Genomic DNA, 26,691 nt, shown 5'->3' with positions numbered 1-26,691 from the left:
TGAGAAGGGATATTTATTTATATCCTCTGGCAGGGAGATCCCAAGGATTATTCTCTTAATCTTGTTATCTGCAGTTTACCTTTTTCTGTAGATTCATTTGACTCCCATAGATGTGAAGGTGTTGCCTCAGAGTATTGCTGGACTCTAAATCTTCTGTCAGGGGTATTGGAGAAGTGTGGCTGGGGAGAAGTTGGTCGTATAGGGGTTGGGAATCTCAGAAATCTTGCCAGATTATGAAATTGGGTTGTTCACATTTGGGTATGGCTTGCGTTGAGCACGAATCATCAGATTGTTCTCTGAAGGGCATCTAGCTGTGGTCTGCTGCTTTAAAAAGTGAGGAATGGTGGATCTTAGTTGGTATAGTGTTGGTCTTGACCTCTGTGAAACCTATACATTGTTACCAGTAAACCACATTTTTAAAATGTTGAATTGCGGAGCGCCTGGGTGGCTCAGTCGGTTAAGTGGCCGACTTCGGTTCAGGTCACAATCTCGCGGTCCGTGAGTTCGAGCCCCGCGTCAGGCTCTGTGCTGACTGCTCAGAGCCTGGACCCTGTTTTGGATTCTGTGTCTCCCTCTCTCTCTGACCCTCCCCCGTTCATGCTCTGTCTCTCTCTGTCTCAAAAATAAATAAACGTTAAAAAAAAAATTTAAAAATGTTGAATTGCACTTGACACACAATGTACCATTAGTTTAAGGTGTTACCACATAGTGACTAGGACAAGTTTATACTTTATGCTGTGCTCACCACAAGTGTAACTAGAGTCTGTAACCATGGAAAGCTATTACATTACCATTGACTATATTCCCTGTGCTGTACCTTTTATTCCCATGACTTATTCCATTACTGGAAGCCTGTGTCTCTCACTCCCCTTCACCCATTTTGCTCAATCCCCACACCTTCCTCCCCTCTGGCAACCATCAGTTTATTCTCTGTATTTGTCTGTTTGTGCCTTTTGTTTGTTGTGTTTTTTTAATTCCAAATATGAGTGAAATTATGGTATTTGTATCTGATTTATTTCACTTACATTATACTCTCTAGGTCCATCCATGATTGTCTCAAATGGCAAGATCTCATTCCCTTTTTTTTATAGCTTAATAATATTCCACACACACACACACACACACACACACACACCACATGTTCTATATCCATTCATCTGTTGATGGACACTGGGGCTCCTTTCATACTTTGGCTATTGTATATAATGCTGCAATAAACAGGGATGCATATATTTTCAAATTAGTGTTTTTGAGTAAACCACCCTTTGAATACTGAATTTGATTATTTGATTCTAGTTGTTAGATATGGGCATTGTGGCTTCTACTCATATCCAGTGGAAGGGCTCCCAAACATGTAGGGGCCTGAAGTACTTGCATGGGCACCCTCTAGGATTGGCATTTCCTTAACTGGCATAACTGCCCTTCTACTTCCCAGCTGTCCTTTTATCCTTTGCAGAGTGGAGGGCAGGAGTGGGAGGTTGGGGTGGTACTAAGTGGTGTGCAGGCAGCTGGACTAATCCTTAGTCTGGCAGTTCTGTGAACATGTGGGAACTATCACAGATAAAATGTGTTACCAGGGGGCACCTGGGTGGTTCAGTTGGTTAAGTGTCAGACTTCAGCTCAGGTCATGATCTCATGGTTTGTGAGTTCAAGCCTGGAGTTGGGCTCTCTGCTGTTAGTGCAGAGCCTGCTTTGGATCCTCTCCCCCCTCTCCTTCTCTGTCCCTCCCCTGTGTGTGCATGTGTGCGCTCTATCAAAAATAATAATTAAAAAGTGTTACTTGACTGAAAGGGTGAAAAGAGAGCTTTAAGGTATTGTGGTAGAATAGGAAGCAGGTACCACTCACAAATCTGGGAAGAAAACAGAGAAAAGATTGAAATTATTAAAATTTAGAAACTTGGGTTGAGGGGCCCCAGCTGGGATGTAGACATCTGAAGGGAGATAGGACAATTACACTTAGGGTAAGGGGACCCCTGCTGCAACTCCCCTCCCCCAACATACACACCATTTGACAGTCAGGATTTTTAAAGAGCAACATATAGGGGTGCCTGGGTGGCTCAGTCGGTTAAGCGTCTGACTCTTGATTTAGGCTCAGGTCATGATCTCATTGTTCGTGAGGTTGAGCCCTGCATTGGGCACCACGCTAACAGCACAGAGCCCAGAGCCTGCCTGGGTTTTTTTTCTCTCCCTCTCTCTGCCTGTCCCTTGCACGTGCACACGTGCTCTCTCTCTCAAAATAAATAAATAACCTTAAAAAAGTAAGCAACATATACTATAGAGAAGTGCCTTTGTTCCAAATCAGTTGAATCTTTTCCCCTGTATTTTGGACCAACCTTCAAATCTCAGGAAAGACCAGAACTGCGTGTCTTCAAGCTAGGATGTTAAAGCAGGGTTAGAGAGAGAAAAATGCCAAAGCAAATGGTACTTCCGCAGTTTATCCTTGGTGACTCTGCATCAGCTCTAAGGACGCTTCGTGTATTATGAGAACAAATGAAGAAACATTTTGTATTTGTAGCTCTGATACACCTTATAGTTCTGACTCTGTCGTTCACCTAACATGAGTGTGTGGATGTGAGTGAAGCACTGCTGGATGCTGAGGATTCAAAGTTCTAACTGTTGAGTGTAAAGAGAGCCCTTGACCGGAAGTGGGCTTCTATCCATGTTCTGTCACTTGTGTACATTTCCAGAGGTGGTTCTGGGGCTTAAATGAAACAACATGTGTGAACAACCAGGTCAGTTTTAAGGATTAATTCTGGTGTCAATCCCTACACCTTGGAGTTCTAACTAAATTTATCTAGCTTTCTAATTCATTAGCTTCTGAAAAGCCAGTATCCTTCCTAAGGTTTGGCCATTTATCAAGTAGTTGAAGGTCTTGAGGTTTCATTTTGCCTGCTGTTAACTCAGACACACGGCTCAGCCCTTTCAACAGTTTCCATAAAAGAATCCACTGTGTGATTGCAAGCATTTTGCAAGTTGAGTGATTTTTTTTTTAATTTTTTTTTTTAACATTTATTTATTTTTGAGACAGAGAGAGACACAGCATGAACAGGGGAGGGGCAGAGAGAGAGGGAGACACAGAATCGGAAGCAGGCTCCAGGCTCTGAGCCATCAGCCCAGAGCCCGATGCGGGGCTCAAACTCACGGACCGCGAGATCGTGACCTGAGCTGAAGTCGGACGCTCAACCGACTGAGCCACCCAGGTGCCTCCTCAAGTTGAGTGATTTTTATTGGAGAGTTAGGAGTTTAAGCAGCCAATGGTCATAAGCCATGTCCTTGGCTCTTGGTGTTTTTCCTCTAGTTTCTTTCTTCCTGTGTTGCTCCACTGCTCAAATTCATAACTGCTTGTTCAGTGTAACTCCTGCCTCTAAGTCTCAACAAATAGGTGAATAAAGAGCCCTGTCTACCCAAATTAAGACCCAATTGCTGCCCTCAGTATGCTCAAGACACACACTACACTTTCTTTTTCCTTTTATATAAACTTTATTGAGGTAGAATTTACATACAAGTGATGCATCCATTTTAAGTGTACAAATTTAAGTTTTGACAACAGCTGTAAAACCAACATCTCGTTAAGATTTGGACTATTCCACCCCAGCACAACACTTAATTAAAAGATTATACTGTTTTGAAGTGTGGTTTCACTTTATATAGGGGGTGTCTTTCTTTGGTGTTACACATTACCTTTAACAACATCTTTTTCTCATAGGCTTTGGTGTGGTCATTTCTGGAGGTGTACTTTTGAACACATCCACAGGTTTCCTTATGATAAATTCCAAGATGTGAAATTTTAAAGATTGGGTTAGTTTGTAATCCATCCCACAAGTGATGTATGTGAGAGCCAGTTTTCTCCACAACACTAAATAACTTAAAAAGTTTGTCTATTCTGAGTTTTAAGGGTTTTCTTGATAATGAGACATTGCCACTTTCAGAATAGGGTTACTTAAAATGCTTATTCAATTTCCTTGGGTGATTTTATTTTAAAAACATTTTTTCTTGCTGTTTTTGGTAAGTAGCACTTGCATGTGTTACAAAATCAAAAGGATACTCACTGAAGTGTCCCCCACCTCTGTGTCTCAGTCATCTAATTACTTTCCTCAAAGAAACCACTATTGGACCACATAAATCAATTATTTTATAATTTTGTAAGCTTTTGTTATTTTTGTTTGAAATTTTGTTGTTGTTTAGGTGCAGTTTTACATGATATCATATTCACACTGCTAGCAAACCCTAAGTCCAGCATTCATATTGCATTATTGCAGAGACTAGCTGTCCACATGAAGTGGGTGAATCTGACCCAGTATTATACACAGACACTTTGTCATATAATATGTCTGCCTCGGTATGTGAATTTGTGGTTATTTCAGTTACATTAAAATCTGAGTTGTCTGGGTCATTTCCTTCTCTGGCTCAGTAGCACAGGACAAAATAATCATCTGAAATCACAGAAGAATAAAATATCTACTGAGTTATATACTCCAGCTGGATCTTTTGAGATTATTTAATTTTCAAACTAGATTGGTAATGTGTGAAACATTAAAATTTCTAACCTTGGTTTCTTGAGAAGTTTCATTTCAAATTGTTCCAAAAACCTTGAGGTAGAAAACTGAATCTTTAATACATCAGCCAGTATTGAGCAAATGATCATTATTAAACTTGACAAAAATGATTATTAGATCATCAAAGCTGCTAATGGGGCAAAGGAAACTTAAGCCCGATACTCTGGTGCTTAGTGTTTGGTCCTTTAAGTGCACAACTTGTAAGGAAGATATCAAGGCCATGTTTTTTTTTTTTTTTTTTTTTTTGTTTTTTGTTTTTAATGTTTATTTTTGAGAGGAAGAGCGTGAGCGGGAGAGGGGCAGAGAGTGAGGAGGACAGAGGATCTGAAGTGGGCTCTGCATTGACAGCAGCGAGTCTGATGTGGGGCTTGAACTTATGAACCGTGAGATCATGACCTGAGCTGAAGTCCGACGTTCAACCCACCGAGCCACCCAAGTGCTCCTCCAGGCCAAGGCTTTTAAGCAAAAGTATGAATTAGTTCATAAAGATTGGGTTTAAAGCCTTAAAAAGTCCTTTTTTCTGCATACTCCTGGCCATTTATGGCCACTGTCTGGCTCCTTAAAGCCTTGGGCCTACCATTTTTGGAAGTTCTTGAATCCCCCTTTACCTGTCAATATATGTATATTTTTCCTCTCTAGGGCTTACTTTAGTAGTAGATATGTTCATTCAGCCACTATGGAACGTGAGACACTATGTGGTGCTCATTATTAGGGCTGCAAATGCTACACCTTGGCCTTGACCTATAGGGACTAGTGTAGCTGGGGAGTCAGACGGGGGAAAGTGCATAAGGGATAGTTTTTGCAGAAAGTGCACTCCTACTGCCCAATAATACTCTTGCTTTTTTAATTAGCATCTAGTTAATTGCTTACCTCTTAAGTGACAGTTGATTTTCAAAATGGTAGAAATGCTTCTCTGTGGGCAAAATAATGGTTAGTGTCTTAAATGTCTTAGATCTATTTGCTAATTCTCCATAGCAGAAGGATTTTGGGTATGTGGAACTAGGTGTGTGGGATATATGTGGTAGGAGCACAGGATGGGGGGCTGGGCTTTCTGGGCTTGACTTACAGCTGTGCCAAGTACTAGCTTGTACAGCCTACTTGACTTCTACTTCTTTATCTCTTTAATACATTAGTCTAGCTTTAGGGTGGTTGAGAGGGTTAGAGTGCAGAGGAGAGCCTATCGTAATGCTGAGCATTATAGTGTTATCACTGCTTTCTGATTTGCAAAGATGCTGCTTCACTGTGAATTGGGAAAGAATGAGTATCTCCTCAGTGTGGGTAAACTTCATCATTTATGTATTAGTTCCATAAAATAGATGACCTTAAACATAATCCCCTGAAATGGGACAAATCTTTATAAAGCACAGTCAATGCCCATTTGTCAACAGTGGGTAGGGAAATGGTATATTTGAGGTAAATAATACATTGTGATTTTATTAGAATTGTTTTGATTTTAGTATAATCAATTTTCCCTGAGATAGATAACAATAAAGCTGATTTGTACAGCTGCTAAACTGAAGTTTTATTCTTTAATCCAAAGTATTTAGGATCTTGCCCTGCACAGCTTCAGGGGGTGCTATTCATACAGATTGTGATGTGAATGGTCCTCTCTTGGAGTTGTGCAGTGTGGCAGGCTTCTTAAGGGATGCTTGTTTTGGGGGGAGACAGAAATCCTAATATCTGATCGCTTCCTAATTTATCTCAGAATTAGTATGCAGTACGTGAAAAAAATAATTTTTTCTTCCTGTGGTTTGGATTTTGGACAAAATTATGTCAGCACAATTGAATTAAGAATGCAAATCTGGACCAACTATAACTTGTTTTTGTTTGCCTCATTGAAAATTCAAACTGCTTTTGCTTCTGTCCATCTTCTTGTCTGTTAATGTAAGTGTAGGACTTTTAGTGGAGACCTAAGGCATTTAGCAGTTAAGTTTTATTGTGATTACCACATTTGAAACCTGATGTAACTAGTGATCAGGGATTAGGTAAGTGATATATGGTAGCTGTACAAGTGTAGCCACTAGCTTGTAGGCTAGTAAAAGTGCCTATTTATGCCATACAGTTGGCAAAGATTATTGATTAATTTACCTGTAAAGCAACCAGGAGAACAGGATGCAGTGACACAGTAAACAAAAAAGTATAAAAATATTAAGCTGTTTTTAAGGGCTTTTATTTTTATCAGGATAAAATATAAACATACTAAAATGTTAATTAGATTTTGGCTATTAGGAGTGTAGCCTATTTAAGTTGATACTGTATTTTTCTTTAGTAAGCAGGTGAAAAATAATTAGGAAAAAAGCAGGTCTCATTAGCAACAAACTTCTTTATTTAGTTAGATATTGGGCATTGGTGTAGATGTTGGGGATACAGTCCATAATACCTCTTCCCTCAACAGGGAGGTCAAAATATTGAACAGTAATTGTAAGGTTAAAGAGTATTATAAAAGGGACCTTCTACTGGAAGGAGGTATATAGCAGTAAGATTTAACCCATTCCAGTAATAAAATTTCCAGTCAATTTTAGTGCTAGAGAGAACCTTTGAAATGTTCAAGGGACTACATTTATAGAAGGCTAGGGAGGTAAGTGTGTTTGTATGGTTGGGTAACAAATTGGTACAGTTAGAATTGGGATTTAATTTAGTAGGTGTCCTAACTCCCAAGTTTTTTCCCCAGTAGATGTACCAGACTGTCTAGTTGAAGTTGGCTCTCTTAATGTGAAATTAGCTCCCTCTTTAAAGGCTGTTATACTAGGTAGAAGTTCTTTGATAAAGAGATTAGCCGACTTGGGTGCTCTCCTTTGATCTCATTTAATCCCAAAGAGATATTTCACTTCTTAACCTCTTCATCCACACCCCACCCCCTAGTCTATTAATTCTTACCTTCTCTTCACTTTCTTCTCTGTCTAGCTTAGACTTTGTATTTTTAGCAAGCAGTGGAGGTCAACTTTGGCTAGGTTGAATGGAAATAGTATTTATTGAGTTATTAGGTACCTCACATGATCTTCAAAGGTGCCAACGAGGCATTCAGGATCCCGAGGCTCAGAATCCCATCATGGTGGAGACTTCACTGCCAGCATTGTATGCATCACACTCTGCAGTTTGATTGCAGATGCCAAGTACAGCATGCTACTCTAGAACCCCTTCCGTTGCTGTCTGAAGGTAACTACTCCACAGTGGATCTTTCTTGTGTATTTTAGCTTTGATACACAGGTTTTGACTGAGCCTAGGTCTTAGATGCTGGGCAGACAGCTAGGAAATCTTGTGAGACTAAAGCTGCTGTTGAGGGAGCTGGGAATCCATAAAGGCTAGGGGATTATTTATTTCACAACAAGGCTCTTTTGCTTGTCAGGTTGTTAAAAGGAATGATGAAGGTCCATTATGAACCTCATTTTGCCTCATGCTGCCAGGCATTCCTTCTACGTGACTATAGATAAGTTTTTCTATTTTCAAACTTCCACATTCTTAAGCTCCCAGTTTCAGCATTACACTTAGGAAGGGGAGGGAAGATATGAATGAATGGGGGGGATTTTACTATTGCTTAATAGATGAGTTTGTAGACAAATGGCTACAATTACACATAAAGGCCTTAAAATGAATTATCAACTTCAAGTAACCAGTTAAAAGTTTAAAAAGAAACCCACAATTGAGGTAATTTCTAACTTAAATGCTGAATTTTTTAAAAAGTACATGTTCACTGGTTTTTGCTAATACATCACTCATAATTTTAGTTTTCACTATATAGAAACAGGCATTTAAGAATTTTCCTATTTTCATTCAGGATGAATACAGAAGACCTTTCCTCCTCTGCCTACTAAGTTACATACGTCTTCCCCAAACCTAAAATATGCAAATATTTTAAAGATGCTTTTGATGGGTTTGTTAATGGTGCCTTAGGGACCTTGTTCAACAGCCCCAATCTCAGTGAAGTGTTACTAAGCCAGATCCTCTGTTCAGAGTTCTAAGACATCATTCCTAAGACACAGAATTCATTAAGACAGAAGGACAGTTACATTATTCAGATCATTAAAGACATATTTACAATTTTTGAGCTGGTGCTAAAGAAAGTCCAGGCAATGAAGTGTTTATATTATCCATCAAATCAGAAATCAAGAAAAAAATGGAGATGTTAACTTTCATGAGTCTAATTACAGTGCTGGGTATCCAAAGGACAGTTTTATCATTAAGAATTTCATGAGTGTTTTATGAAGGAGTAGTTGGCATGTCTTTAACTGTGATGCTGATATTTAGAAATCTTTCAAAAATAGAAAAAAAAGAAAGATGGAGATGTAAAGTTATCTTTCCAGAAATCAATCTTTCTTTCTTTCTTTCTTTCTTTCTTTCTTTCTTTCTTTCTTTCTTTCTGTATATTTATTTTTAATGTTTATTGTTGAGAGACAGAGAGAGAGAGACAGAGCATGAGCATGGGGGAGGGGGGGGAGCGGAGAGAGACAGAGACTGAGAATCTGAAGCAGGCTCCAAGCTGTCAGCACAGAGCCCAACGCGGGGCTTGAACCCACGAACCGTGAGATTGTGACCTGAGTTGAAGTTGGACACTTAACTGACTGAGCCACCCAGGCGCCCCCAGAAAACTTCTAAAATGTCTTTAGAAACCAGCAGGGACATAATGTGCTTCTAGTGTAGTGCTGTTTTTCGTGTTGTTAGTATTCTTAATCACATCTGTACCACCTTCTCTAAGACCTTGACATACCCTACTCTAAAATGCATCTTCCAAAAATTGACTAGGGGAGCCTGCGTGGCCCGGTTGGTTGAGCATCCAACTCTTGGCTTCAGCTCAGGACACAATCTTTTGGTTGTGGGTTCAAGCCTTGCATCAGGCTCCATGCTGTCATCGAGGAGCCTGCTTGGGATTCATTCTCATTCTGTCTCCCTCTCCCCTGCTTCTCCCTCTCCCTCTTCCCCTCCTCTACCTCTCCTCCTCCCCCTCCCCCTCCGTGGACCCCTCCCTTTCTCTCTGCCCCTCCCCCGCTCGTGTGCTCTCTCAAAATAAATAAACTTAAAAAAAATTGAAAATTGACTTTTATGTGTACTTCATACTCAACATGAAATAACTTCTTGAGGGGCAAGATCTTTGTTTTATTCTTCCTTTGAATTAGTTGATACCGTAATGTCATGTACAAAGTAAACAATAAACATTTGTTAGTAAATCCATATTTCAAAGTCATAACATTTCAGAGCATAGTGGTTTCATGTAATATAAGAGATAGGCAAAGTAGCTTATGTAATAGATAATTCCAGGTCAAAATGGCATACACCCAAATTTTCCATCAAAATAAAGCAGATTTATTCTATTTCATTTATGTTAATAAGACTATACTTCTTCAATTGCCAGTCCCAAAGGAAAAAAAAATGACATTATGGCTTAAATTAATTTACCTCTTTCATGAAGCATTTCTTCATGATTATGAACTACTGAAAATAGCCCTTGACTTCTGTGTTATTTACTATCCTGCCAAACATTTGACATTTACTGTATATTGTTAATTGTCTTTCTGTATACCATTGAGATTAAGCAGTCAGGCTCTGAAGCCAGACTGAGTAAACCCAGTAATCTGGATTTTAATCTTGGCTCTGCCACTTGCTAGCTTTGGTTATAATGTAAGTGGTCATTCTTAGTTTCTCATTTCCCTCATTTGTAAAATGGGTATGAAGATTAAATGTTAATAATACATGTAGAGCACTTAAGTCACTATTTGCCACAGTTCGTTTTTATTGTTACTTGATCTTTTATTGATTCTCTGCCTATCTGGGCATAGTGCTTGATAATTGCATAGAGTCCCTGCCCTTGGCGGAATTTACAGACTAGTGGGGGGAGGAAAAGAAACAGACTATAGTATAACCTGGTGTACTTATTAATGGGACAAAAGAACTGGGAGGTGCTGGACAAGGAATTCAGGCTAGTGGTTTTCCTTATTGTAGGCACACTCTGTTAGTAGGATTTTCAGATTTTTGTCTGTTGTCAATGACTGGAATAATTTTAAATGCCGTTCCTGGGGTGGAAGTTACCAACTAACACAGTAAGTATAGTAATTCTCAGCTCCATGTGGTACCTAATCATGCAAGTATGTATTCACTGAACAAGCATTTGCTTAGCACTTCATTCACCACCACCATTTGGTAGCTGGAGTTCCTATCTTCAGACAATTTAGGGCCTGACTAGTCAGCTAACAGTTATTGTCCTAGCTATAGTAAGAGGAATGGTATAAATGCCCAGGAAACTGAAGTACAGGGAAGAGGCTTCCAGACTAATTCAAACCAGAGAAACAAGTTGGTTGACTGTACTTAGTTTTTCAGAAATCCTTCTCTGGCTTCCAGAAATTTGATAAAGTCAAATTATTGATACAGTCTTCGGGAGAAAAAACTAGAGCTTCTAGCCCAGGTTGTTCCGTCCCATCTTTTGGTTATTACTCCAAGTTGAATACAGAGTACAGTTGACCCTTAACACAGGTTTGAACTGTGCTGGTCCACTGACACGTGAGTCCACTCATATGTGCATCTTTTTGTTTTGATAAATTCAGTACAGTACTGTAAATGTACTTTCTCTTCCTTATGATTTTCTTAACATTTTCTTTTCTCTAGCTTGATTTAATGTAAGAATGCGGTATATAATATGTAAAATTTGTGTTAATTTACTGTTACAGCTAAGGCTTCTGGTCAACAGCAGGCTGTTAGTAGTTAAGTTTTGGGGGAGTCACAAGTTAAATGTGGATTTTCAACCATGCTGGGGGCTGATGCCCCTAACTCCTATGTTGTTCACGGGTTAACTGCACTTTCTGCTACTTACCAGTCCAACTGGAAAAAAACTTTTCATTAAAGGGGTACCTTGGTCTGAACTCTAAGATGTAGTCCTTGATACCTAGAGCCTTTGAAACAGCTTCTTCCAGTTTTTCCTTCTTTTCAGAGAAGGAAATTGTGAGGTTGATGTGTGTGGGAGTAGAGGGAGAAAAAGAGGAAGGTGGAGGGTATGCCTTGAGAATCTTTATTCTCATCTGACTTCAGGATAAGCATTTTTTAAAAACTTAGTGAATTACAGGAAAATAATTTATGAGCCATTTGTGAAGGAAAAGGTGTTGGAATAGGTAAGTGAGGTCTTTCATCCACTAGGGGGTAGTGTGGACTGTAAAAATTAAAATTATTTCTCAGGGATTGACCCTTAATTTCCTCATGCGGTTACCTTGTTTGAATTAATTTTTATCCATCTAGGTTTTTTCGAAATTGCTGCAAATCATTATTTTCAAGCACAGTCTTGTGACTGTAACAAACTAACACCCACATTCCTGTTATTAGTGATTCCAATGGTCTGACATTACTTTTTGTGTAGAATTTTTGGAGGGGAAAAAGTGATGCTTTTCTCTACCAGATTTTACTCACTGTATGAAATAAAATTAGTTTAATAACCTGTAAGTAACATCATTCTAACAGGACTGTCTTGTGTTTTCAGTTTCCTGTTCAGTAGCCCCATGTGACTATTGAGCAGTTGAACTGTGGCTAGTTTGAATTGATATGTATTATAAATCTAAATTACTGGATTTTGAAGACATTGTATGAAAAAGATTGTAAAATATTAATAATTTATATATATATCTTAAAGTTTATTTATTTTGAGAGAGACAGAGAGTGCGTGCACGGTGGAAGGGCAGAGAGAGAGATGGAGACAGAATCCCAGGCAGGCTCTGCACCTTCAGTGCAAAGCCCAATGCGGGGGTCAAACCCATGAACCATGAGATTGTGACCTGAGCCAAAACCAAGAATCACGCTTAACTGACTGAGCCACCCAGGCGCCCCAATTATTTTTATGTTGATTATGTGTTGAAATGATGCTATTTGGATATATTGTTAACTACAATATTAATTTTACCTGTTTCTTTTTACTTTTTAAAGTGACTAGTGGAGAATCTAATTTAGTATTATATTTGCAGCTCATATTTCTGTTGGGCAGCACTGCTGTAGGGAAAACATTCATCGACCATTCTTTTCATGCTGTACATACCTCTAGCTGACTTTAGGATTTGTAGGGAAGTGTAGTAGGGAAATTGAGCACAACTTTGGCTCTGTTTCTAATCCCAGCCAGAATAAACACAGTCAATTCTACTATAAGGAGATAGTTTGCATTCCTAAAATTCATTGTGTTAACCAAAATTGTCAGTAAAAACCACCTGGCTCATGTATAAAATGTTAGGGGCATGACATTCAAAAATGTTGGTAACGTTTTTTTAAATGCCCACTTGTAGGGGGTGATGTTGTAAATACCCTTAAGTAGTTTACAATTATGTATATAATGATAAGTTGGCTTTTGCTTTTTCAGTAATCCCAAAAAAGGAGCCCTTGTTTGTTAATACTTTAGAATTGCTTAAAGATGTAGTTAACAGAGGTTGGAATAGACAGTAGGTATCACTGAGGCATCTGTCAGTTTTTCTAAGACTAATTGTGATAACAAAATTGATAATATTGTCCAGTATAGTCAGATGGTTCTTGGGTGAGATGATCTAAAATGTCTACAATTGGCATTATGAGTAATACATTGCATTTTGTGTTTCAGAGAATATTCTAAATAGGGGAAAACCTGAGTGCTGTAGATGTATGTTGGAAGTGTATAGAGAAAGTTAACTTTTCTCATATGCACATTACCACTCTTTTTCTAAGAACTCTGTTTATTATCTAGAATTTTACTGTACATTATTCAATCACTGCCTTAAAAAACATATAAGACCTTCCATTGCTATAGTGAGCACAAGCGTTACTGAACTTTAAAGGGGGGAAAATACCTAGTTCGTGGGATTTAGTTGACAGACTGTCAAGTGTTACAGTTTACTGTGGTGTATAATTCTGGGATTTGCTCTTCAAGTCCCAGTAGATCTATTGATGATCAGATCAATTTGATGTTACTTAATTCCTTCTTAAAGTATTTATTGCGTGAAAAAAATATTTACAGCATGAATTATTATACTCCCTCTGTAAAATGAGTTTCCTTGAGATTTAATCATACTGTCACTTAAATTCATACTCTACTTTTATGTACTTCCTTTTCTACTTTTTAGTAACTAATTCCCTAAATAGTCTAGGGTACTTTTTGTTCTGTATGACCTAAACTCAGTTGCTACCTGGGATTGGGTCCTAGGATTGCTTTTAAACAAGTAGGTCACAGTGCAACTAATGGTTATTCTATTTTCTTTAGAAACAAACTGTTATTTAATAAATCTTAAGATTTGTTATTGTGCTTTGCTCTTAACGTTCTTTTTGAGTTGGTTGTATAGGGCTATGGCCGCCTTATGGGATCTCATTTAAGTCTTTCTGCAGTATTACATTTTTTGATCTTCATAGCAACTCTGCATGAGAGGTAATCTTAATTATATAGATAAGGCAGTTGAGGCTCAGAGCAGTGTAAATTATTTGCTTAGAAATTGTAGGTAAGTAAGCAGTGTGGTAGGAATTTGAACCCATTACTTACAGACTTGAAGAAATCACAGTGTACTTCACTGTCTTTCTACCAAAAAAATAATATAAAACTAGGAGGTGTTTTATAGTTTACCATGTGTGAATAGTAAGTAATATGAACGATTTTATTTCTTACCCAATTTTGCCTTTTTTGGGGAAAACAACGGACTCCAACTTCTGTGGGTGAGACTTGTTCCATTTGGTTTGGATTTTATTTGTTTTTCCTCCTATAATTTATGCTGTGGGTTTGGGAAATCAGTGCCATATAATCAAATAATTATGCATCTGTTCATTATATCAAAATCTGTGAGAACTTGAGAGCATATAAAAACTATTTGAAAAAGTCTTCCACACCTAAAAGCTTATTCTAGATTGTGCCCTGATGAAGTCTTGTAATTGACCAGGCCATGTGATATGTTTACGTGTACATTCTTTAGAAAGCCTCTGATTTTGCGGAGGAACTGAAGATGAGGAAGGAATGCAGTCTCTGACAGTGTGTTCTAAGAGTGATTTTGAGGCTATTTTGGGATATGATCTTGGAGGCCCTTCGGGAGCTTTTTATAGTCTTGACTAGAGCTGCTACTACTTTGTGTAACCAGGGAGTGGGGTTTGGGGCTCTTGGACCCCAGCCTTTTCTTTTTTTACCAATCTCTCTCTTAATGGGCTTCTAAAAATACGAAGACCTGGGACAAAATGAAAGGAGGAGGGAGGTGAGGAGAGGCCAGAATTCAGGGAATTTTACCATCCGTTTTTTTTCTCATTCTTTTATTTACTCTTACTCTTCATCCTTAGTATCTTCACTTTTTTGCAAAAAATGAAGACCGGCCTCTTGTTCTGATTCCATGTTGGAGGACTTCCCACAGTGGGAGGCTTCATTATTGTATCTTGAGATGTTTTTAATGCTCTAAACATGTTTTACTTTGAACCTTAGTTTACAGCATTTCAGCTTCCCATTTGCCCTTGCATTGCCATGATTAAAACAAAGCAAAAAACAAAAAAACAAACCAAAAACCTAGTCTCTAATTAGAGACTAGGGTGTTTTTGGGTTAAGGCATTACTTTAAATGGCTATGAGTTTATTAACACAATTTGGGAAAGGGTTTAATTTTTTATCTGGATCTTATTATTTTAGTATATGAAAGGTAAATCTTTTTTAGTATGTGCACTGTAGGCTTAGAGTGAAATGGTATTAAGGTGTATGGGTTTTCTGAAGTGAAGGCAGCATAAATACAGTATTCTCATTTTTTATATCTAAAACTGTTGATATGGCAGTGTTCTGAAACTTCTGATTGCACATGCTTATTCAAAATGTTGAAAATATATTACTAATATATGAAATTGTACTCAGTATTGTCCATTTCCGTTATTGCATGTTAACATTTTTTGGCTGTTTGTAAGTTGTTTATAAATAGAAGTTAGATTATTTCTTCCTATGCCTGAATGGATCCTTTTGTTTTCCTCCTCTGATGTGCACATCCTGCTTTGAATAACCCTGCTTTAATGTTAAAGATGAAATTCTGATAGTTGATGTGCACATCCTGCTTTGAATAACCCTGCTTTAATGTTAAAGATGAAATTCTGATAGTTTATTCCTTGTTCTTTGTGACATCAAATAGATTCATAATTCAGCAAGTATTTATGGAACATCTGTGGTGTCAGGCACTGTTCCAGATGTTGAGGATATAGCAGTAAATAAAACAGGCACAAATCTCCTTTTATGGCACTTCCAGTCTGAACAAAATAAGTTAGATATGTAATATGTTAGTAGTGCTGTGGAGATAAAATAGGGGAACAGGGATAGAGGGAGGGTAGAGGTTAGGGTGGAATGGGGTTTTGCAGTTTCAGTTATGGAGGCTTCACTGAGAAAACACATTTGCATGAAGATCTTCGGAGCTGAGAGACAAACCACATAGAAATTTGGGGGAAAAGAGCAAGTGCAGAGCTGTTTGAGGGAGGAGTATGGCAGGTTGGAGAGCTACAAAGAAGCTAATCTGGGTGAAACAAAGTGCCAGGGTGGAAGCAGGTTGGGGGAAACATAGCTGAAGATGAGTTAAGAGTAGGCTGAGTGAGGGGATCGCGTAAAACCTCTTCTTGGGGGGCCATTATAAGGAATTTGAAAAGTCTGTGAAATACAGACCCAGGAGGGAGTGGGGAGCACGGTCAGAAGCAGGAAGTACAAAGTTAGGCTATTGCAGTATGCCAGGTGAGAGCTTGATGGTGGCTTGGATCAGAAGTGTAGCCGTGGGGTGGTAAGAAGTAGTCCAGCCATGGATATATTTTGATGTTTAAGCCAACAAAATCTGCCAATCAGGTTAGATGTGGTGGGTTATGAAGGACAATGTTTGATCCTGCTGGAAGGATGGATTTATAGTTAACTGATAAAAAGAAGGCATTGAGGGAGGAGCAGGTTGAGGGTGGGGAATGCTAAGTTTGGTGCTTATCAGATATTCAAGAAGAGCTGTTGAACAGGTCTTTAAGGATGGAGGAAGTGTGATCCAGGGGAGAGATCTGTGCCGGATATGAATTTGGCAAGGCATCATACAGAGTGTATTTAGTATTTAGATTCATTGGACTACATGGGGTCACTATGGAAGTGTGTAGTTGAGAAGCCCTAAGACAGGGCCCTGGGGCACTTCAGTGCTGGGGAGATAAGAACCAACATGGAGGTTGCTGCCAGACTAATAGGAAGACAGGAGAACATGGCTAATGGAAGCTGGGTGAGGAGCAAGGAACAAGGAGGAGGGCAGACCAGCTAGAAAAGATGTTCCATTTAGGTCAAGTAAGATGAAGATTAAGCATTGTCCATTTGATTTAACTGTGCGGGAATCACCGCTGACCTCAACAAGCAGGTTAGTGGCTAGACCCTGATTGGAGAGTTGTGTTCAAGATAGGAGGGGAGGAGAGAAATTGGAGACAAGCAAGCATAGATAACTTTCAACAAGCAGCTGAGCAGTGGGGCAGTAGCTGGTCTGGGGAGAGTGAGGTCAAGGTCATTTGCCCCTCTTATTGGGCGAAATTATAGCAAGTTTGTACAGTTTGGGAAAAATCCAATAAAGAAGGGAAGATGATTCAGGAGAGGAAAGAGATGCTAGAGCAATGTCCTTGAATAGGCAAGAAGGAGATAAGATCTAGTGCTTTCTTTAGAGGAGAGGTTAGTCTTAGCCAAGAGTGATGGCCATTTTATCGACAGTGACAAGAGGACAGGCAGAACACGTGGGCACGCAGTTGAAGGTGGGTATACAGATGCTACAGTGGGAACTTAAGGCGGTGTCTTTTTTTGTGAAATAGAAAGCAGAGTTCTCAGCCAAAAGTGAGGGTGAGAATGAAGATGCTGGAGGCTTGAAGAGAGAGAACGTTCGAGTACTTTAGGAGAGAGGGAGAAAGATGGAAAAGAGAACTAAAGATTGATTGTTGGGGGAGCAGCGTAAGGGTTCGTCGTCAGGGTTGTACATATTTCTCTAGCCCTGTTGAGGTGCCTAGGCACTTGTCCCTACTACATTCCCTTCTGTTTTTCAGGGGAAAGGTTTTTAGTGACTTTTAGCACTAATTTTACTTTTTATTTATTTATTAAAAAGATTTTATTTTTGAGTCATCGCCACACCCAGTGTGGGGCTTGAACTTACAACCTCGAGATCAAGAGTTTGCTTGTTCCATTGACTGAGCCAGCCAGGCGCCCCAAATTTTACTTTTTAAACAGCTTGGTTTTAGTGGAGTTTAAAGAGAGCAAGTTGCCTTTACTTATGTGATAATTCCAGTGTTATTTTCTTTTTTCTCCTCCCTCTCCCCTCTCCTCACTTCTCAACTTAATATAAAATCAGTTTCATTAGCCTAATTTTTATTATCAACATATTTTCAGATATTTGTAGCTACAGAGTATATGTGTCATCAGTATTCATTTGCTTTTGCATTCAGCTGATTGGGATGATTTAAATAGTCTTATAAAATGAATAAAAACCCACCAGGAGATTGGAGAGGTTCTGTTAAGTCCAGTTCCAAGAGGTGAACTTCTTAATTTTTAATTTGGTGTTCAGCAAAGTGACATTTGTTTGACGAATGCATTGTCTTTCTATTGTAGGAAACCCAGCGTTTGCTGGCGGAACCAGTTCCTGGCATTAAAGCAGAACCAGATGAGAGCAACGCCCGTTATTTTCATGTGGTCATTGCTGGCCCCCAGGATTCCCCCTTTGAGGGAGGGACTTTTAAACTTGAACTATTCCTTCCAGAAGAATACCCGATGGCAGCCCCTAAAGTACGTTTCATGACCAAAATTTATCATCCTAATGTAGACAAGTTGGGAAGAATATGTTTAGATATTTTGAAAGGTAAGTGTTACCTTTATTAATATATGCTATTAAGTAAGATTTCTCCTTTTTCTCTTAAGCATTCCATGTTGAGAATCTGAACATTGTAATCTTGCCTATTATATAAAGACCACAAAGGTCTGTGGGAATGAAATGCAGTAGTTCTGGGGCTGTTGTTTCATGCTTGATCATTCTGGGCCTGTTGCCTTCATAGATAAGTGGTCCCCAGCACTGCAGATCCGCACAGTTCTGCTATCGATCCAGGCATTGTTAAGTGCTCCCAATCCAGATGATCCATTAGCAAATGATGTAGCGGAGCAGTGGAAGACCAACGAAGCCCAAGCCATAGAAACAGGTATTTAATATCCATTCTCCTTCACACCACTTCCACTTTTTAAAACAAATACACACTACCTTTTAAAAAACTTCTTTTAGAGTCTTAGCAAAAAGAAAAAAAATACGTATCGAGAGGAGTAAGTCAGATCCCGCTTCTAGTATATGAGCACCTCTTAACGGATGTTTAAGCTCCAACTTACGGCCTGCTTCATGACCCCCAAATTAAAGACAGCCTGTAATTGGGGGAGCTCTTCAACTCTTGGATAACCTATACCTGGTGTATCAAATACCGTGTGTGCGCTATTTATCTAGCAGTACATAGAGAAAACGGAAAGCTTTTTATAACTCCTTGAGCTGCTTTTGTATTTCATCTGATTAATAAAACTATGTGTCACTTTCGAGCTAGGGAGTTTGAAATCAGTGAGCTTCTTCCTGCTACAGATTTTAACGAAATTAGTGGAGAGCATTATATATCTAGAAATGAAGGAGACAAAAGGAGACAAGTCTTTTCATCCTGTTGAATTCTGTAGAACTTCTGGATTCCATTGTAGTGTTTTGGTAATTAGACCTATATAGGCTTTCTGTCTGATCCAGATGACAGAAAGATGGCATGAATTTAACTTAATACTAAGTAATTTTTATAGAGTTTGGAAAGTAACATGGAGCTAAGTAAAATAATAATTGCATGTTTGTTTTTGTCTACAGCTAGAGCATGGACTAGGCTATATGCCATGAATAATATTTAAAATCGATCTGATCATCAAGTGTGCATCACTTCTCCTGTTCTGCCAAGACTTCTTCCTTTTTTGTTTGCATTTAATGGACACAGTCTTAGAAACATTACAGAATAAAAGCCCAGACATCTTCAGTCCTTTGGTGATTAAATGCACATTAGCAAATCTATGTCTTGTCCTGATTCACTGTTGTAAAGCATGAGCAGAGGCTAGAAGTACCATCTGGATTGTTGTGAAACGTTTAAAGGCAGTGGCCCCTCTCTGCTTTTATTCATTTCCCCAATGATGGTTAAAGTATAAAGCACTGTGAATGAAGGTAGTTGTCAGGGTTAGCTGCTTTTACCCAATGCAATTAGATCACCATAAAAAGGGGGAAAGGAGCCCATAAAATTAAAACTACCTCTCACCCCCTCAAAAAAAATAATAAAGAGAAAACACCCACACCCCTGCAGCTAACCCTGACAACTACCTTCATTCACAGTGCTTTTATTCATTTCCCCAATGATGGTTAAAGTATAAAGCACTGTGAATGAAGGTAGTTGTCAGGGTTAGCTGCAGGGGTGTGGGTGTTTTCTCTTTATTATTTTTTTTGAGGGGGTGAGAGGTAGTTTTAATTTTATGGGCTCCTTTCCCCCTTTTTATGGTGATCTAATTGCATTGGGTAAAAGCAGCTAACCAGTTCTTTAGAATATGCTCTCTAGCCAAGTCTAACTTTATTTAGACGCTGTAGATGGACAAGCTTGATTGTTTGAACCAAAATGGGAACATTAAACAGACATCACAGCCCTCACTAATAACATTGTGACTTTGCTGTCAAGTGTAGAATCCTTCCTTCAAAAAAAGCTTGTGACCATTTTGTATGGCTTGTCTGGAAACTTCTGTAAATCTTATGTTTTAGTAAAATATTTTTTGTTATTCTACTTTGCCTTTGTACAGTTTATTTTACTGTGTTTCATTTTCCCAATGTGACAATCGTATTTAAAAATTAAAACTGATGGAACATTCTGTTTTGGTCTTCACCATCTGACAAGTCGAATGACAAGAGGTGGATTTTGCCAGTTTCTTTTCACTAATACAAACTTGTGTTAAGATATCACTGAATGGAGTATTTATAAGCTGGCCCTGAGCATGCATAAAGCATTGGTATCTGATATTTTTTTTACCTCCTAGAAATTTGAAATAAATGTGTTTGTGTTGTCTGATTAGTTAGATGATCATTGGTGTCTTGCCATGATGTTTGAAAATTACTGTACAGGAGAGTCACAGCAAAGCAGCCGTTGTGACTGGCTTTGTGTAGGACTCACATGTGCCACATTGGTTTGTCTGGCATTTCGGTTATGACCTTTTTCTTAGTTTTTGTCTGAAAACTTCATGTGTAACCACTGGTGTATGATACTATTAGGAAACACCAATCTGATAATCATTTGGGATTTGCTGAGGCATTTATGAGTCTTCCTTGTAGACCTGACGAGCAGATCTCAAGCAACAGCTTGCATAAGTGTCATCCGAAAGGTTTCTTCCTTTGTGAGCATCAAATCCTCAGTTCATGATTCTTACTTTCATCCTTCAGTATTTGCTCTGGGAGCTATTGTTTGATATTAAGTAATTTTTTCTGCATTGACAGAGTTCCTCCCCTCAGAAGAACTGTTCTTTCCCACCCGTTTCCATATCTAATTTCTGATCCTTGTTATTTTTAAGTCATCAGTGTAGCCAGTCCTAAGTATGTAAATGTTAACCTGCGGGTTGGAACCTTTGTCTCTTGCAATTTAAGGTAATGGATATTGTAGCCCATCTGAACTTCCCCTACTCTTTATTCTCATAACTTCTGGAGTTTCTTCAGAATGTGGTGTATTTTATTGTGCTCCTATGTAAGATGAAGAATTATCTATTAAAATTACATTTTCAACATAACAAAAGATTTTGATGACTGGTAACTGGTATCCTTCCAAATAAAATGCATTGCTTGGAAACAAATGTTAGTTTAATTCAGAATAAAATTGTTCGTAACCTTAATGTTGTAAATTTAAATCTCTTAGGAGCAGTTATCATGTATAACAATTCTTGTGCTTGTACAGAGGGTGTCTTGCAACTAAGGAAACTGAGTCTCATTCTGGGGCCGAAACCAACACTCAGGCAGTTCAGTAGAGAGCAGCTTTATTTTAATGCGGGTGACCCTGCTCGTGATGATAGCTAGTATCACATAGTGATTTGTAGGTCATAAAATTACAAATTTAAAGCCATTGTACCATAAAAATATGTCTAGAATAGGACTCTGATGTCTGCTGAATTATAGAAGTACTGAAATGGAATAATTCTGTTTTTGTTTCTAACATATGAATTCCTGATTTCATGGCATCATGTTTTTCCCTTTGTAATTTTGCTAAGAGTCCCCATTGTTTTGATAAGACTTAAGCAGTGAGATGAAGGAGACAGTTTGTTGATTGAACTTGCTTAGGATTAAAAAGGCTCGGGAAGGCCAGGGTAGATTTCAAAAACCGGCACCTACATCTGGCTTTTGGGCCTGTTTTCCTTGGCCCACACAATGTGTTTGGTTAAAATATTTTGAATTCGGTGCTAACGTTTTTAAAAGTCAGGAGATGCACGTGAAAACCCAGAGTTTTGGTGACCTGAATGATCTGAACATCTGGCTACTGCAGACATGACCAGTCTTTGTGCACAGCACCGTCTGGGAGGAGCTGAGCAGCAGCCGCCCTAACAAAGAGCTTGTCGTTCTTTTCTCATCCAGTGACTCTCCAGTTGGTTAGAGTCCCCTTCCAGCCCGCTTGCCCCTTCATGTAGTCTTCTTCCTCTTCCCTTGTGAGCCTTTCATTTTGTGACTCCTAAGCTTAAGGAAACCGGTAATTTGACAGAAGCTTAATATGCATCCAACACTGTACTACTTGGGGATGATTAGGTGAATGAGATAGGCATGGGGCTTTCCCTTTTGGACCTTCTGATGGGCCAGGGGCACGGACAAACAGCAGTTCCAACTTTGCCTGGAGAAGGGAAAGGAAGTACTGGGGAAGGTCTGCTCTTCTGGATTCAAGCCAGATGAACACCTCCAGGCAGGAGGAACAGCATGTGCAAAGTCCCGGGGGAGAAGAAAAGAATCTGAATATGTAAGTGGCTTCTTAAAAATCGATTCTGCCTGTTAGGAGGAGCTTTTCTGAAATCCTGAGGCATTCATAAGAGCTTTTATGTTTTTTTATTTGATTTTTTGTTTTGTTGTACTGCTTTGTTGTTTCCACACTAGTTATTCTTGGTCCTGCCTGATAAGATCTTAGATCTGAAGTGTATAGAACTTAAACCCTGCTCTAGACCAAGAACATACTGCAATACAAAATTGCAGAAGCATTTTATTTTATTCCCTGCCCTGCCCCCTACAGAAGTAATTTAAAATAAGCTTAAATACAAGCCAGGATAGCTACACGTGCTGTATAGTTTAGCACTGTTCAAGGAGAATAGGGGAGGAAATCTGGTATTCTGCAAGACATCATAAACAATTTTAGCGAAATGGAACTATTGGTGTCCTAGGAATTGGCATTATTTTTCTATTTGATGATTCAGGAATCTCTTGGCTATGCTAGCCATACCGATTTTTGTTAGTTGCAGCAGCAAAGGTTTAGAAAAGTAGCCTTATCTCGCAAAGCTGGCCAAAAAACAATTGAAATGCCATGATTATAGGGCAGCTAATTCATCAGCCGATTTAAGGAAAATGTAATATTTCATTGGAATAATGTATTTTTGGGCTGGGGGTAATAACATTTAGCTATTTAAGCATGCTGCTTAGTTTAAGGAATTATATCGGGGGTTTATTTTTTAAATGATTTGATGATCACAAAAGCAAAACCTGTTGAATGTAATAACTTGAAAAAAATATAAAGAATAAAAACCTGTAACCTTCCACCCAGACTGATGACACTTTGTTTGATACTTTGGCCACACTCCCATGTGTTAATTTCATTTCTCATTGATGTTGGAAATTAGGAGGATTTGTTCCAAGGGTTAGCTTTGCTACAGCTTACTACAAATTGGGTAAATTTCCCCTGGCTGCAAAACTAGAAGTTGGGCTACAGTTTTCCTGGTAAGTGTAGAGCTCAGCGTGAAGAGTTCAGGTCTTCCTTCCCAGTTACAACTTTGGCCTCCTTCAGCTGGTCTTATTTCATCTGTGCCGTTTGGTGTGGTGTTTCAGTTGTCTGAATGTAGACTTGCTACACTGCCAAGCCTCTCCTGATTTGATGTAATTGTTTCAAGGGTCTGATATGTTGTAATAGACTAATTGCTTGAATATTTGAATATTTAGACCTTGCTTATTGTCTCTTGTAGCAGAGCAGCAACTGAAGTCTCATTTTCATTTGAAAGTTCATTTCATCGTGTTCATTAAGGAGCTTTTAACACTTTTCCCTTGCTAATCATTTGTATCTATGGGGTAAAACAGGTCTTAGAAATCAGAGATTGATAACCTCACCTCATCTTCCTGCCATGTAGAATAACTAGCAGGTTTCCTTTTTGCATACTCTGATCCATTCTTACCCGCCATATTCCATGAAATGGTTCATGATTGGGGCACCTGGGGAGCTCAGTCAATCAAACGTCCAACTCTTGATTTTGGTTCAGGTCATGGTTGCACGGATTCTGAGATTGAGCCCCACGTCAAGCTCTGCACTGACAGCCCAGAGCCTGCTTGGGATTTTCTCTCTCTCCCCCTTCCCTTTTTTGTGCCCCCATCCCCACCCCCATATGTAAACAAAGTATTCTGGCTTGAATTCAAGAGTAGACTACTCAAGACCTGAGAAAAGCAGTTTAGACATGGTAGATTGCTTGCACTAGATTTGAACTTGGTGCTGTTTTCCTTGTTTTGGCAGAAAGCATTAGGACGGTGAGTAACCAAGGGAATGAAGAAGGACCAAAGTCTCACAATCCGTTTTTTCCTTCTACAAGAAAATATTGGGGGCTTTGTGGCCATAGGTCTGTCCAACCAAATTACTCACCTCTGCCATTGTTGTGAGAAAGCATCCATAGAGCATTTTAAATGATTGGACATGCTATATGCTGTGATATAACGTCAATTTTCACATGTCACAAAATATTTCCAACTACTGAAATTGCGGGAAACAACAACAAAAAAAACCGAGTTTGCAAGCTGTACCAAAATAGGTGGGGGGCTAGGTTTGGCCTGTAGGCCGAGTTACTCCCGCCTCACACTAGGCAGTGACTGATTATTCACTGCTCTTGTATTAGAACCAAATGTTGTGTCTCTCCAACCCCCTCCTCCTCTAAAAAGTGATACATTACTGTTGTTCCAGTAACAAAGATGGTACAGGTTTCTTTTTTCCCCTTTTGCTGTTAATATGTACATATTTTGATAAAATTTATATACAGATTGAGCATTTATCAAACCTAGTTTTTTCATGCAAGATTATTGAACATTTTCACATTTAAAATTTCTTGGAATGCTAATTTTAAAATTAAAATCCTACTGGTTTTTAAATAAATCTGGGTTTTTAAAACAGTGACCTTTAGCAGGTAATGCTGCATAGTTGTGCTTTTTGAAATGTGTTCTTGAATGTTTACACTGTGGCATTGTATTTCCTTGGTATCCGTATAGTATCTGTTGATCCTAATTTAATCCCATTTGCACATTAAAATTTTTTTAATGGTTATTTTTGAGGGAGAGGGAGAATGAGTGGGGGAGGGGCATAGAGAGAGAGGGAGAGGGAGGGAGAGAGAGAGAGAAAGAGAAAGAATCCAAAGAAGGCTCCAAGCTCTGAGCTTGTCAGCCCAGAGTCCAACGTAGGGCTCGAACTCAGACCATGAGATCATGACCTGAGCTGAAGTTGGACATTTAACTGAACCACCTAGGAGCCCCCCCCCCATTTGCACATTTAAATTGATGTCAGTTTTACAAAGTCTGCAATATGCATCTTTAATCATATTTTGTGCATCTTGTCTATTTCTGTTGACTAGATTCCCAGAAGTGGAGCTGTTGGGTGAAAGGTTCATATGCATTTAAAATTTTGATAGGTACTACTCAGCTGTTCTCCAGAAGGCTATACAGATTACATGCGCAGATCCTTACCTGACCCGCATTGTCATTTATGTCTGCATAATATTTCATTACATAGACATATTACTTATTAGTTAACCATTGCCCCTTTAGGCATGAGTATGTTATTTCCATGTCTCACTTGAGTTGCCTAATCTTGGTACAGAAATCTTTGTCGGCATTCTTGGACAGAAGTTGGATTCCTAGTGTAATAATTTGATCAAGAGATATGTTTTTAAGGTTCTTGATACACATTAATGGTCGAAGTATTCTTTTCATTTTAATTCTTTCAAGGAATGAGTTTTATTAAAAATTGAGAAAAACAGGCACCTGGGTGACTCAGTTAAGTGCCTGACTCTTGATTTCAGCTCAGGTCATGGTCTCTGGATTCTGCTTGGGATTCTCTTCCTCCCTTCTCTGCCCTTTTCCCTGCTCTCCTCTCTCAAACATTAAGAAAATTTTTGAGAAAATCAGGTTTACAATACTGGCATTGGTGTTTTAATAACCAGGAAGTATCTCCAGGGGGTAGTTAGTATTCCATATACTGGTAAGAGTAGCTTTGGGGCTCATAATTAGTTGGACTCATAGCAAAGTAGAGAAATTAAGACTGGCATCTATCTGGCAAAAAGACAATTGAGCCTTTGAATAAATTTGGGTCTTTGTATAATGCAATGCTAATAATAAGACAGGCCTTAGGGGCCTTCTCACCTTACTGCTGTTTAGCCAATGGCACTAGTCAGGAAGGTATTAAAAGGGGGGAAGGTAGCACCAGGGAGATCATTTTCAACCAGTTTTTTTTTTTTTTTTTTTTTTTTTTTTAAATAGCGTGACATAAAATGTTGCTAAGTACTGGAGGGGGGGGTTGCATTATTAAATAAAACGTTGCTTAAGAAAGTAACACCTTGAAAGACGTTTTAGGAACTTATGTAAACACCTAGATAAGTCACTTATCTCTACTCCACCGGACTATAAGCTTCTTGAGGGCAAACTTACTCTGTGCTATATAAGCAACAATGCTGGGCATAAAGCAGATGCTGATTATTGCACAGCTTCTGATAAACACCAAGAACTTATGAAACAAAGTGTTAGCTGGAAACTTCATTTGAGACAGAATCCACTTAGGGCATTCCCGCTTTCAACCATTTTGAGGAGAGTAATAAACTCGACTAGGGTTTAGGGTTTGTCTACGAAGTTCAGCTTAGAGGTACCTGCAGAGAATTCTTGTATCCCAGTGTGAAGACAGTATTGGAAGATGCCAGGCTCCCGCCC

The 26,691-nt window shown here is 38.9% G+C and overlaps 1 protein-coding gene across 1 annotated transcript in view; it reads left to right on the top strand.

Moving 5' to 3' along the window:
• The window catches only part of UBE2N (ubiquitin conjugating enzyme E2 N), a 35,260-nt gene extending 15,715 nt beyond the window's left edge, over nucleotides 1–19,545 (top strand). Inside the window, exons 2-4 of the mRNA XM_049626088.1 lie at nucleotides 18,081–18,327; nucleotides 18,521–18,661; nucleotides 19,348–19,545. Of these exons, the coding sequence (XP_049482045.1) occupies nucleotides 18,081–18,327; nucleotides 18,521–18,661; nucleotides 19,348–19,388 (429 nt within the window). The 3' untranslated portion in view covers nucleotides 19,389–19,545. The remainder of the gene's footprint in view (nucleotides 1–18,080; nucleotides 18,328–18,520; nucleotides 18,662–19,347) is intronic.
• Nucleotides 19,546–26,691: the final 7,146 nt, after the last annotated feature.

This window comes from Panthera uncia, chromosome B4 (assembly GCF_023721935.1).
Source record: "Panthera uncia isolate 11264 chromosome B4, Puncia_PCG_1.0, whole genome shotgun sequence".
Classification (NCBI taxonomy): Eukaryota; Metazoa; Chordata; class Mammalia; order Carnivora; family Felidae; genus Panthera; species Panthera uncia.
This window is presented reverse-complemented; position numbering and strand designations above follow the sequence as displayed.